The 14,449-nt window shown below is 45.0% G+C and overlaps 1 protein-coding gene across 2 annotated transcripts in view; it reads left to right on the plus strand.

Moving 5' to 3' along the window:
- The first annotated feature begins 2,404 nt into the window (after window positions 1–2,404).
- LOC144755205 (pancreatic triacylglycerol lipase-like) overlaps window positions 2,405–14,449 on the plus strand; it is a 356,705-nt gene continuing 344,660 nt past the window's right edge. Inside the window, exons 1-3 of one of the 2 annotated variants that reach the window (XM_078643894.1) lie at window positions 2,405–2,735; window positions 5,195–5,243; window positions 12,201–12,355. In XM_078643894.1, coding sequence (XP_078500020.1) covers window positions 5,195–5,243; window positions 12,201–12,355 — 204 coding nt within the window. In that variant the 5' untranslated portion in view covers window positions 2,405–2,735. The remainder of the gene's footprint in view (window positions 2,736–5,194; window positions 5,244–12,200; window positions 12,356–14,449) is intronic. The other variant, XM_078643895.1, reaches the window with a different exon arrangement.

Raw genomic sequence — 14,449 nt, forward strand, 5'->3', positions numbered from 1 at the left:
CCTTCCAAAAGAACTCTGGGGAGCTGGGGTTTGAAGTTTGTTGTCCCTGAGACTTCAGCAGGAGGCAAGCTCTTTTCCAAACCCTTGGTGATCCTTCACAACTTGAAAGCAAAGTACAAAAAGTTCCTTTCTCCGTCCTTTGGCAGTAAGGCAACCACTGCAGGCCAATCCCACAAGCAGCACTTCAGCTTGGGAATAGTCTCTCCACAGTTTCTTCAGGTTCCTCTCCCCAGTAAAGGTTTCTTCTTGTAGTCCAAAAGTGATCTCATTTCATGGGATCAGGGTCCCAAAATTGTTTGTTCTTCTAGGGCAGAGGGGCCTTTGCCTAGTCCAAACCAGTTCTAAAGCACTCTGTTTACCAGACTTCTTTCCCTTCACAGTGCAGGGCAGAAACATCAGACACCCCACAGGAGGTGGAGTCAACATTGTGGAAGGCAAGTACAGTCCTGGAGCACTTTGTTGACCGGACCCCTTCTCTTCTTTCAGTGTGCAGGGCAGAGACATCAGCCGCTCCCCAGGAGGTGGAGCCAGCATTGTGGAAGGCAGGCACAGCCCAATTCAAGGTTCAGGTGCAACTCCTCTCTCCCATATAGATGCAGATCTCTCTATTCACCACTAGGCTGACTCATTCTGTCTCTTGGAATCCCCAGCCCTGTCACTCACAAAACCAGACAAAGGAATACACAACCTAGCAGAGGCAGGCTTGAAAGGTTAGACAAGCAAATACCTAATTTTTAAAAGTGGTATTTGCAAACACAGAATGTTAAAACCAACTTCACTAAAAGGTGCATTTTATCATTCTGAGTCCAGGCATACTAAACTCGAATTTCTACCATGTTCTCTGAGTCTGTTAGGATTATAAACATGTAATAATCTAACAGCCCATTCTGGCCTATGGAGAACAGGTAGCCTTGCAATAGTGAAAAACGAAAATGGCTGTAATTCACTATTAGGACATGCCACACACATCAGGGTTTGTCCTACCTTATACTTACAATGCACCCTGCCCTTGGGCCTACAATAAGGGTGACTGATATGAAGAAAAGGAAAGGTTTAGGGACTGGCAAGTGGGTGCGCTTGCCCAGTAGCATGATAGTACAAGACTGCATGCAGACTCTGCAATGGCAGATCCTAGACACATTTTACAAAGCTGCTTCTGTGGGTGGCACAACCAGTGCTGCAGGCCCACCAGCAGCATTTGGATTACACGCCCTGGGCACACTCATTGCACTGTACTAGGGTCTGACAAGTAAACCAAACATCCAATCATGGAATCACTAATCCATACATCAATTTACAACAGAGAGCACTCGCACTGTGGCACTGGACAGCAGTGGCACAGTGTCCAAAGCATCTAACACCAGAAAAAATACATGAGGCAACAACAAAAATGGAACTTAGACCCACACCAATGGTGCCAGGTCTACCAGATACAACCAAACATCCACTCCTGAATAAAGAGAAAAATGTATGTCAATTAAGGTGCCACAAACAAGAACAAATATATAGTGTTAGGTAGTCTATTAGCATATAACATACATTAAGATAACCATTCAGTGATGTCATCAATTATGCCATTTAACAGGACATGAGTGATGGAATATGTGAGGTCTTAAGTTGTGTATGGCACAGGCAAAAGTTATGGTTAGTTTACTGATTCATAATGGGATAATTTCAGTGTTTTTTTTTTAGATTTTTTCTTTGCAACCAAAATCACTTTAAGTGTGTTTATCCGTGAATATAAATATATACAGTACCAGAGACTGCCACTGGGTGATTCTTAATTGAACATTTTGGATCTTGTAAGCTGTTACCCTAAATCTGAACTAGTGGGTGTGAGTCATGGAGAATACTTTAACAGGTGTAGCTGATGCTTCTTGTTGGGGGTTGTTTAAAGTCAAGGTATTGTGTCAGGAGGTAATGTCTCCCTTGAGGAAGGCTGATAAGGGGTAATGCCTTCGTTAGTTAATGGCAATTTTCATTACAATAAGCCCTAATATTTCTTATAATCACCCTTAAAGTAAAGTCTTACTCCTGCAATATATTTCTATGTTCAATTTGTCTAATTTGAATAACCTTTTACATCGCAGAAGGGTTGAATCTGATGTTAAATTTACATAGTATGTATTTGTAAAACAAACTTTCACTCTTTAGTCGCCCCTTTACCGACCTTGGAAGCATGAAAGGCTTAGTTGTTGTGCACGCTTTAAACATGAGACCATATGTCCCTGCAGTCATGCTCTAATCCCAATATCTCTCTGATTCACCACTGAAAATATGAGATGTTAAAACGGACTAACTCAGCAGTAAGAATTCAACCTAAAGCTCACAGAAAAGATGTTCCAACGTGTCAAGAAAAGATCATAAACGTATCTCTGGGTTAAGCGCTCAATCACATCTCAGTGCCGCCGAGGAAGAGCTGACGACCTGACGCAGGTCACCCCCAGAGACTCACTCACCAGTGCCAGCACAAAACAGATCTCCAACGAAGGACGGGCCCGGGAACTAAGCCCATTAATAACTGCAGACATATCTGGGAACGCAGCCCACTAATAACTTGGTGACTGCAGATGACCCTTGGACGGAAGATATGAACCCTGTCCACGTGTTTACCTCAGCTGCTGCCCTCCCATGGCTCAGGGTGCAGTATTTGAGAGCAGGTGATCAGCAAGCAGTGTTTCTGGGGCGCCTCAGACAGCGGGTGAAGCCGACAGCAGCAGAAGAAAGGTCGGAAGGTGAGGTACCCTTCAGATTTTTTCCCGTTCCCACCTAATTTATCGACACTGACTGAGGATACCTCAGACCAAGGTGCATATTGAGGGAGATCCTTGCGTAGGAATTCGTTTCCCAAATCCTTTATAATCATAACCACTAACACGTAATACTGGGTGGAGGGGGCGGGGCGGTGAATCGGAGTAGTATATATCTAATGTTTTATAAAGCATACAATCAACTACGTACAAGTGATATATTCATTAGTCAATTAGGCGATATTTATTAGTGTTGTTTATTAATCCATCCCTCCAAGAATTAAGATTGAAGGGGGAAGTGGTGGGCTTTGAAATCTCTGAAGGATCCCGCCCTTCCCGGCTGTAAAATGGACAACAGCGTTATAGGTAAAGTCAGCATTGTTCTAACCTTTGTCAGTAACAGACATGCATCTCTCAAAGGCGTTCAACAATCTCAGACATCCTTTGCTCTAGTTGAGATCTGTCAGTAGAACAGAACTATTAGATTTTGAGCGTAATAATGGGTGAAAATAGAATGCTGTGTCAATAAAATAGCGTGTAAAATATTTGTGAAATCCTGAGCATATTTTAAGGGTACTCTCTTTAGCTCATTTACACACTCTCGAGACAGTCCGTGGCAGTGAATCCTTTCAAAATTCCACATTAGATCCCTTCCATCCAAAAGTATCACACAGCATGATGGCCAGGACTAAAGGCTGTTTCAAAACCCTTTAGAAAGTTCATTAATATTTTTTAGATTTATGAATGTAGATTATGAACAGCTTTTACTAATCTGTTTAGGCTAATTGCAGTAAGCATTTCCTGGTATTCTCTGGGAAGTCGTAAAGTAGTTTTGCCACTGCCATTATCCTTATATCACCTTTACCAGAAAACCACTTAAATCCTTGGGGCCAGATTCACAAAGGTAAAGTTAGACAGAAGTCTAACTTTACGACTTTCGGTATTCACAAAGGACATTTACTACTCGCAAATGCCCTGTGTGAATAACGAAAGTCGAACTTTACGACTTTCAATGTTGACAAAGGGCATTTACAAGTAGATAATGCCCTTTGTGAATACCGAAAGGCGTAAAGTTCGACTTTCGTCTAACTTTACCGGGCCCTTGGTGTGTAGCTCTTTCAAGTGCTAGAGAAAGCATTTTTGCAAATCTGAAGAATCAAAATAGAATCTCTTGTAAAATTAAACACATCAAAAACTCTTAGATATTTGTTGCAAAAAAAACTTAGAATCAGTTTTATACCTCAGGTTTTGTTTTTTAACCACAGTAGCTTAGAATTTGTAGAAACATGCTGAAATATTCTTACTCTTTTATAATTACCTAAAGAGTGTAAACAATAAACATGTTGCCATAAATATCTCCTTTCTGCCTGCTACTGTAAGCTAGATAAAACAGAGCTTAAAAAGAAAAGCAACCTTTGATATGCTCCATGACCTGAACTGCCTTTGCGCTCAGCTGCCTGCTCTGGAGATTGCGGTGTTAGAACTCAACTGTAATACATACATTTTTTATAACAGGTGCCTAGGTGCACCAAAATCTGCCTACTGTAATCAAGCATTTGCAATGCATTAGGACTCGCATTTACACGAGACATAATGCTTTCCAAATGGTAGTGATTATAGACAACAGGGGTGGGGGGTGCAGCACGGATAACGTGAGTGCGAAGGCACGGAAGGAAGGGCCAGACTGAAAACTTAAAACAGCCCTGGCAAAAATAAAAAATTCAGCCCGCATGGGCAGACGTGTCCTAATATGCGCTAGAATAAAAACAACTCTTTCAAGTTGCGGCCGGGATCGGAAATGAGCACCACCATTCCGAGAGTCTGAACCCGGCCTCCAAGTGTCAATACCGGCATCCTGGGGTTCCAGCCTCTCGGGGAATTGCCCGCTTGCCCGGCTGGCCAGTCCGACCTTGACGGTAGGCATGACGACAACGGGAGGGACCGCGGGGGGGTTATTTGAAGACATGGACAACCGGAGGGGGGAGAAGGCAGGAACAACGGCAGGGAGGGAGGAGTAAAGAAGGCAACAAAGCATGTTGTGCCTGCAGTAGGACAGCTGCCATTGTCAATAAAGTAAATGGTGCTCACCCACTAGATAAAGCATGCCATTTTAGGAGCGAAGTAAAAACTCCGGTCCTTATGTGCGGCAACAAATGGAGACAGGGCGGTAGTGAGGCAGGACTAACAAGCCTCATAATGAATCGGAAGCCAGTGTTCACCAAGGAAATTGACACCAGCCAATGAAAAGTCTGGGCAGAGAGTGGGCGAGGCTTCCACAGCACTTCCACAACATACAATACTCCATCATGCCTCACAGAGCGAGCAACGCATGCATGCTGCAATGCTAGGCTCGACCTAAAAATTAGAGAAGGGTCTTTATACAGGGCTGGCAGAATACCATTTATCATAATTAAATGAATCTGTTATCTCTTGTGTCTTTCCAGATGCTGGGAATCTGGGTGGTGTCCCTTTCCCTGTTGGGCACGGTCAAAGGTGAGAACACACACATACATGTCTTTTTTTCTAAACATTTTTATTTTCAACCCTTTCACTGCAGGGGTGCTTGCTCACTTCTGTGCTGAAGCTTTCTTTTCCCAAAGAATCATAGCATTAGATTGTTAAAGGACATATACCTCTTTGCTCTCTTTGTGTGCCCATGCACACTTTATGTTTTTTGGTGTATTCAGGGCTATTTAATGGTATGCACTGCATCAATGTCTCTTTCTAGCCTGAAGAATAAGACAGTCATAAATATCCAAACATTAACCAAGGAATTTTGGCCCTACGTTGCTGGATTCCGCCAATACCAAATATGTGAGGGTTGTCCTAAGAAATGCAAACCTCACAACCAATTATATAATATTCGTGCAGATCACATAACTGTGGAAGAATCAGTGATTATGGTACACTTTCAATGTGTTGACTGATAACAAACTCGGAACTATTTGACAATTTTAAAAACTATATTTTTAAATTTTAAATGACTGCTGGAATCTATTGGTACAAATCAGACCTTCCAAGCCCCAAAGGCTGGTTCATAGAACACACTGAATTTGCAGTTTTTCCGATTTTTCGCAATTTTGTTTCTGAAATATGGTAATTCCCTGCAGTTTGCCTATCCGGATCCCCATCTGACCCCTGCCCTCACCACGTCTTCAACAAAGCCAGCACAACCATCGCGCCCCACATCCGAAAAACAATCAACAGTTCCTTCGAAACAGCAACCTTCCCGGAAAGCTGGAAGCACGCCGAGATCAACACCCTTCTGAAGAAGCCCAAGGCGGACCCCAGGGACCTCAAGAACTTCCGGCCCATCTCCCTGCTCCCGTTACCGGCAAAAGTGACAGAGAAGATCGTCAACAAACAGCTAACCCGCTACCTCGAAGACAACAACATCCTGGACCCCTTCCAATCCGGTTTTCACAGCAACCACAGCACCGATACCACCCTTATCGCCGCCACTGATGACATCAGGATCCTGATGGACAAAGGAGAAACAGCCGCCCTCATCCTCCTGGACCTATCAGCAGCCTTTGACACAGTCTGCTACCGCACCCTATCAGCACGCCTCCATGACGCCGGAATTCAAGAGAAGGCCCTGGCCTTGACCACATCCTTCCTGTCCGGCAGGACCCAGAGCGTCCGCCTCCCACCCTTCCACTCAAAATCCACCGAGATTATCTGCGGCGTCCCACAGGGATACTCCCTCAGCCTGACGCTGTTCAATATCTACATGGCACGACTCGCACACGTCGCACGACAACACAACCTCAACATCATCTCCTACGCCGACGACACCCAGCTGATCATATCCCTCACCGAAGACCCCCACACTGCCAAAGCCAACCTCCACAGAGGAATGAAGGCCGTAGCCGACTGCATGAAGGACAGCAGACTGAAGCTGAACTCAGACAAGACGGAGGTCCTCATCCTCGGACCCACCCCATCAGCCTGGGACGACTCCTGGTGGCCCACATTGCTTGGCGCAGCCCCGGAACCCACAGACCATGCACGCAACCTGGGGGTCATCCTCGAATCCACCCTCTCCATGCAAGTCAACGCTGTCTCCGCATCCTGCTTCAACACCCTCCGAATGCTCCGCAGAATCTTCAAATGGATCCCCACCGACACTAGAAAATCCGTCACCCAGGCCCTCATCACCAGCAGACTGGACTACGGGAACGCCCTCTACTCAGGAACTACAAACAAGCTCCTGAGGCGACTACAATGAATCCAGCACTCCTCGGCTCGAATGATCCTCGACGTCCCCCGCCGAAGCCACATCACACCCCACCTGAGAGGCCTGCACTGGCTCCCCGTCAACAAGAGGATCACCTTCAAACTCCTCTTCCATGCACACAAAGCACTACACAACACCGGACCCACCTACCTCAACAGCCGACTCATCTTCCACACCCCCACCGAAGCCTCCGCTCAGCCAAACTCACCCTCGCCACAGTCCCTCGGATCCGGAAAGCCACAGCCGGCGGAAGATCCTTCTCCTACCTCGCCGCCAAGACCTGGAACACTCTCCCAACCAATCTACGACAGACTCAGGACCTACTGTCCTTCAGAAGACTCCTCAAGACCTGTCTCTTCGACCAGTAGCGCCCCCCCAGTGCCTTGAGACCCTCTCGGGTATGTAGCGCGCTCTATAAATGCAATGATTGATTGATTGATTGATACAGGAACTTGGTAATTCCTGACCCCTGACTCTGTGCTTCCTGAACATGGGGTGCCAGCCATGGATGTTTTTCCTATGGGCTCAGGGGGCCCATTGGTGACAAACTGGGAGCAGTGCATTTTGCAAATTTGAAAAGCTACTACAAGCAAAATTCAAGTGTAGACTACCTCTCTTCAGATATCACCCCAGGACTGATTGGAAACAAAGGGGCATATTTAACGTAGCTTAATGCTACCTTGTAAATAAGGCACCCTTTTATGCTGTACTTAGAGTGAAAGGGGAGGGCAATGGGTGTTGGGGTGAGTGTTCCACCGCAACACCCATTGATTTTGATGCTGCCCCCTATTTACAAGGGTGCATAAATAGGAGGCAGCGCCAAAATCAAGACCAGGGGAAACCTGGTCTAAACAGGCGAAACAAGGAGAAATGCTATATTTCTCCTCGTTTTTGACCCTTCCTGCACATAAACAATAAAAAAATGACTTTTTGCAACTTCTATGTGTGCTGCATTAAGCAGCACACATAAAAGTTCCAAAACGCCATTTAAAGATTGTTTATGTGCAGAAAGGCAGCCTTTTCTGCACATAAACAATCTTCCCCTAAATGCAGACACCCTCGCACTATAGGGCAAGGGTGCCTGCATTGGCGCTAGGATGCTAAGTTTAGCGCCAGTGCAGGGGGAAATGCAGGGCTGCACTATATTGTTGTAAATATGGTGCAGCCCTCCGTTTCTGAAGTTGGGGAGTTCAGCGTTAAGCCAGGAAGGCTAATGCTGCACTCCGTCACATTGTTGTAAATATGACCCAAAATGTACACATCTTAGGGTTTCTGTCACTGGGTGCCTGACCTCGCTTACCCTGATTGACTGGTTGGGAGATTATGCTGAAGAAGACATTCAGACTTTTTGATTTTTTTCCAAAACATGGCAATTCCTTCAAGTCTCTCTCGTGCAGGAACATATCCCTGCCACAACTTGCCACTCAACTTTGTTCCTCTAGGTCTCCTGAGAGTGGGAGTCCCAGACATGTATGGGGTTTCTCTGGGTTCAGGGTACTCACATGCAAATATTTGGATGCAGTGCATTTTGGAAATTTAGAAAGCAGAAGGCAAAATGTTGGTTAAGAGTATCTGTCTTTTAGTCCCAGATATCAGCCTATGACTGTATAGAAACATGCCTCAACCATATATTTCTGATATCCACATTTTGTAGTGAACTTGTAGAAGACCAGTAGGAGATTTTATCATAAAGAATTATTAAGTGAGATGACAGCAGTTGGTGCTCCCTCTGCATCCAGTCAATAACAGTCTTTCAAGAGAACCCTGCTGAGTTATAAAACCTGAGCATACTAGAACACTTACATTTAACATTCTACAAATCCCACTTAAAGATATAACACCACACATCATAAGGATACTTTTGCTAGGTATCAGACTGCACTTTGATGACTGGCAAACCAAGATAATGCTGTGAACAATAATGTGTTCCCTAACACATGGAGGTTTTCTTCCATCTTACTCACACAGCAACATATGCCTCTCAAGGCTTGACCCAAATCACTGTTCACTGAGGTCTCCTGAGTGTGGGTTTATCAGACATGGATGTCATTGCCAAGTATATGAGCAGGGATCCACACACTAGACAACAGGGAATGGGGTTTTATTGCATGGGAGGGCAATATGCCAACATTTTGATTATGAGAAGATCACATTGATCAGATATTGGCTTGATGCGATCACATATTCTGGCTTTTCCTGACAGTTACCATGAGTCCATCCAAAAATGTAAAGTACTGTTTTTATTTGTAGAGGTTTGGGAGCAATATGTGTGGCAGATGTTTTGCTGTTCCACTCACATTGCAAAACCTTCCATCACAAATGTTTTTAAATAGTTGTTGACCTATGCAAAGTTTCTGGGTTAGAAACAGTTGTGGGATCCTCACAAGGAGTCTATGTTTCAGAAATGTCCTGGTTTGGGTTGGTACCCATCCTGGGTAGAGCCTCCTCCCCTAGGATGGGCTGGGTCCACGGAAGGAGAAGCTTCGATGGCCTGCTGCCTTTGGACGCTTCCTTGCCTTTTGCTGCCCCAGCAACTGGCTCCCACCGGTTCTGACCCCCACTTTGGCTCGGAGAATTGGCAGAAAATTCAAGTTAGGAAGAGAGGTGTGCCCACCTTGCCAACCCACCCATCAGGCAAGGGAGGTGAGGTGGACCACAAATCTCAGTCCCCTCTATATTGAAGATGAGGGGACTCAGCCAATTAAGTTGAGGCTCATGACCCCCTCCCACTGGAGGGTGGCATAATAGGGGGTGTACCCACCCCAAGGAAGGGGCCCATTGGTCCTGACCGACACACACCTTTAACACCCCTAAATTTAGTATTTAAGGGCGACCCTGAAACTTGCCTACTCAGATTTGAGGAAAAAAGAAGAAGGACGGAAGAGCAGTGCTAGGAAAAAACTGAGGACACCAATTCACGTGGTTCCAGCCCTACTGGTCTGTCTCAGCCACAACCTGCCTATAGCGTAGAAACTGGTGTGTCCTGCAACCGCAGACCTCCAGAGGATTTGCCCTGCATTCAACTAACCGACTCTGTCTCCCGTGAGCACTGGATTCGCTCAAACCAAAGACTAAACTGTCAGAGTCCTGACTATGGGATTCTGCATCATTCTGCACCTAGACTGTCACGGTCCGAGGTCGAGTGGCTCCATACTCCATACTCCAAAGAGGTCCCCCCTGGTGATCCTAAGTTGGGATCCAGTGACCCCTGACCTCCCACAAGCTTCAACGCTAAACCTGCAGCCTTTTACTTGAAGGGTCCCCCTGACCGAAGGCGGTAAGAACAGTGCTCCCTTCACCGAAGAGGCCCAGGAAGTCCGACCATGTCTGTTTGACTGACGCCGACCACGGCCGTATGCAGCCTAAGGAAACCGATGCCTAAGCCACCTCACCCCTGGACGCCTTCCCGGCCTTGGGTGGCCCATCCAACAGTGTTCAAGCATCCTCCCAGATCCCCAATCATGGGCCACCTCCAAGAAGTCCTCCAAACCAGGCTTGCAACTGCCCAAAAACAACAGTCTCCACTGAGAAGCCCAGGGACAGTAACGTCCAATTTGAATCCTGCACCCAGCCACCTTGGTGCCACCAGCAGTGAAGTTCTTGTGATGGTTGTTGGCCACTGCAGTGCCGAACGCAGGTTTAGGAGCTCTGCTCCCACACCCAAGTGGCTTGCCTGCCAGCAGACCCCATCCAAAGGCCCTTAACCTGTTGGCTAACGTTGGGTCCCTGCATTCTGCACACAGCCGACCCAGTGCTGCTGGGGATACAACTAGAGTGACCACTTGGACCCTGGGGAAACTTGGTCCTAATCCAGAAACCTTAACCTCGTAAATCAAATACTTTCCTCTGAGTTCGATAACCATTTTTCCTTCCACAGGGACTCTTAGTATGAGATTTAGGGTCTAGAATGTGTTCTCTGTAGCACTGCTAATGTATGGGGAAAGTGAGCACTATTGTAACATAATCCAAAAGTAATCAAAGAATATTTACCATGTAATCCTAAAAAGCAATATCAACCTGTAGCTGTTACAATTACGAGAACAACAGCATTTCCTCACACAGTTGTGCATTTGCCAGTATTGATATCTACCTGTACCAAGTCCTGCTTGTTTCTAAAAATAAACCATAATATATCTTTTTATACTTACCTAATTGTTGTGGATTCTGTCTCTGAGTTTGTGATATTAGCCTTGATTGAGTGAATAAAATAAATGTTTAACACACCCTACTGATAAGCCTAACTGCTTGACCACACTATCACAAATCGAGCTGTTAGTGATTATATAATTCAGCCTCTGCTATTCCTCAGGCAATCCACTGGACTCTGCACACACTGTACCTTACGTTGGTATAATATATGCAGAGCCAGCTTCCTATACCCCTATTCTGTAAGTGACACTCTAAAGGGCAAAATCTCCAATCATATAGCTAGTAAATGGGCTTTGTTATGTGTAGGTACATAAAGCGTTTTTAATCGTATGTCTACATCTTTGAAGTAATAAATATGGTCAGATATTGTGCCTTGGTTTTGAAATGTAATTTGTCTTGACCCATTCTTTGGAGTCCACACCGTGCATTGATCATTTGTGGCAATTTAATAAGAAGCACAGAGGTCGACCTATGGCCCAGATGTGATCCACATATAAGGTGGAGATTGCAGGAAGTTCTGTGTAAGGTGCCAGTAGTTGTACACCAAAACTGAAAATTCAACCTAACAGAACGATGGCTGGAGTCTGGTGTGATAAGTTGTGTGCCCGTAAGTAAACACCAGTGGCTTCCCAATGACTGGAGCTAGGTTCTGTATCTTGGAGAGCCAAGTGAGTTGGTTTGGGTTAGGTTATTTAGAATGCTGATGTCAGGGTCTTCCATTTTCTGAGGGGGGCTCTTTGATCTGATGGTAAGCAAGGAAGATTAGAAGATTGCAGTTCTCCAATGCTTTGGTGGTGATATCTGCTGTACTCATTAAAACTTGGAATAAACCTAAGTAAACAGAATATTTGATTGTGCAACATGACTAGATTTATAGTAGCATTGTTTGAATATGGCAAAACCAACATACGCCAACTGTATTTAATTTGTTATACAATATGTTATTCATTGGAGTACAACTGGCAACAAACAAAAACACGTTTAAACAGTGAAACGTGCATGGTATTTCTCATCTTGAATATCCAAAGTATCAACAATTATGTATGGAACTTGCTCTACAGCAAAAGAAGTCTGCTACGACCAACTTGGATGCTTTAGCGATGACATCCCCTGGTCGGGGACCGCAGAAAGGCCAATCTCAAAGTTACCCTGGTCGCCAGAAAAGATCAACACACGTTTTCTTCTGTACACCAGAGAAAATCCAAACAACTTTCAGGTAAGATACTTCATTGACTCCCTATATTTTATGGGTGCACTCATCTACATCAACTCTCCCTTGAGTCCTATTCTTGGCCATTTCCTAATTCTTTTTTTAAATTAGGTGTATCTCCCCATAAAAGAGACTTCCCAATTTACCTACAAAATGCGCAGCCTACTAACCTTCGGATCAAGATTAGTCTTTCCTACATCTCTAAAGAGGAGACCACCATCCCTTTGGTTCTCTCAACCTATATGTACCAGCACCTACCCATGTATTTGTACAGTGAGACTTTTCTACCTACTAGTAACAGAAAACACACTCCCTACTTAAATGAAAAACAGAAATATTTGGTTTATTTTACCTGCCTTTTGAGAAAAAACATCCTACATATTGAGTCTTCCTGCCTACTGTTGCAATAAACTCACATCTAGCAATAACCTGTGGCTAGAAACTGGGGCAAAGGAAGGCGGCCCACTGCAGACCTCTACATTGTATCCCCCTTCTCTTCCACCAGTCATATGGATGAGAAGTGCATCCATTCACACTTTATTCTTATGCAATTTATGTGTGTGCCAGGTTAACATTAGTGTCCCCTGTCCCAGGATGTTGGAACCCTCCACAGATGCTTCCCCAACTGCTAAGTCTTGTAGTTGAATCAACCTCTCACTACTTGCACTAAGAGTATGGTGCAGATCGCAGCAATCTGGATGGTGGTGGCAACTATAAATTCAGTGGAGTGAAACACATCTGTATTTGTGGCAAGGTGTTTGGAAATTCACGTATTTTATTCTATTTTGTTTTCTTTGTCATATGTGGTGTCATGTCCTTGTTTTCCTACTATCTATCAGCCTTACACCTTTTAATATATGCATGAACCTTAAATTGAAAAGGAGCTTCTTCCGGTGATATAATTTTGAGATTGCGTATGCCTCAGGTAACTGTGCTGGGAGCGATAAAAAATAATTGAAGTTGCCACCTCTGGCAACCAATGTTCGATTAACATTATTATCCATTAATTAATCATCTTCAAAAATCAGTTGATTTTTCAGAAGCTTTTGGTTTGGATAACTTGGGTTCTATTTATGTGGCTGGCTCACCATAGTGTGGAAAGGTTGACTTACTGTAGCCATGAGACCCAATGCTGTGCGCCTCATGTGCATGCAGCGAAAGGAAACCGAAACAGTGAAGGAGATCATTGAGGGAAGGCTCAGAACCGTTTTAAAGATTTATGGGGCCCTGGGCATAGCCATATTTTGGGGCCACAGAGTCTTAAGTTTAAAAAAGAGTTTATTGAGAAAAACTTAAAGTAATAATAATAATAATAATAATAAAGACATTTATAGAGCGCATGGAATAAGTACGCCATCTCGGCGTGTCCCCGCGCTAAGAGAGAGGAGAAACTCATTGGGAACAGATTTGTGCGAGGCAAAGGGCGTTTAGTGAGTTATAAGGTGAACAGGTGAGTTTTAAGTTGCCGTCGGAAGATAGTTTCCGAAGGCTCCAGGCGAAGGTTAATGGGAAGTTTGTTCCATGCTCTGGCTACCGCCACTCTGAAGGATCGACCTCCCATTTTTTCTCTCCTGTAGCGGTGTGTCACAAGCGTACCCATGCCGGCCGATCTCAGCGATCTGCGAGGTTCATACCTGGTAACCAGACTCGTCAGGTAATCGGGAGCTTTGTGCCACAGGATCCGATGACAAATCAGGAGGGCTTTGTAGTTTATTCTTTTTTTCACTGGGAGCCAGTGGAGGGCTTCCAGGGTGGTTTTAGAGTTGGCTCTTCGTGGGAGTCTAAGCACTAGGCGGGCTGCAGCATTTTGCAATGTCTGGAGTCATCCTATGCTTTTACTCGAAGCTCCCAGGAGAAGGACATTCCCATAGTCAAGGCGAGATGTAATCAGTGCCTGGGTCATAGTGCGACTAGCCTCCAAAGGGAGAAGGTCTAGGGTTTTATTGAGGGTCTCTAGGACTCCGAAGCACTTGCCTACTAACCGGTTGATGTGTCTCATAAGAGAGTACGGGATCCATCCATATCCCTAAGTTTTTTGCTTCAGTACATGGTGTAGGCATATCGCCTAAACAGCTTGGCCACCAGTCACATGTCCAACGC

The sequence above is a fragment of the Lissotriton helveticus genome, chromosome 5_1 (assembly GCF_964261635.1).
Source record: "Lissotriton helveticus chromosome 5_1, aLisHel1.1, whole genome shotgun sequence".
In the NCBI taxonomy this organism is placed as follows: domain Eukaryota; kingdom Metazoa; phylum Chordata; class Amphibia; order Caudata; family Salamandridae; genus Lissotriton; species Lissotriton helveticus.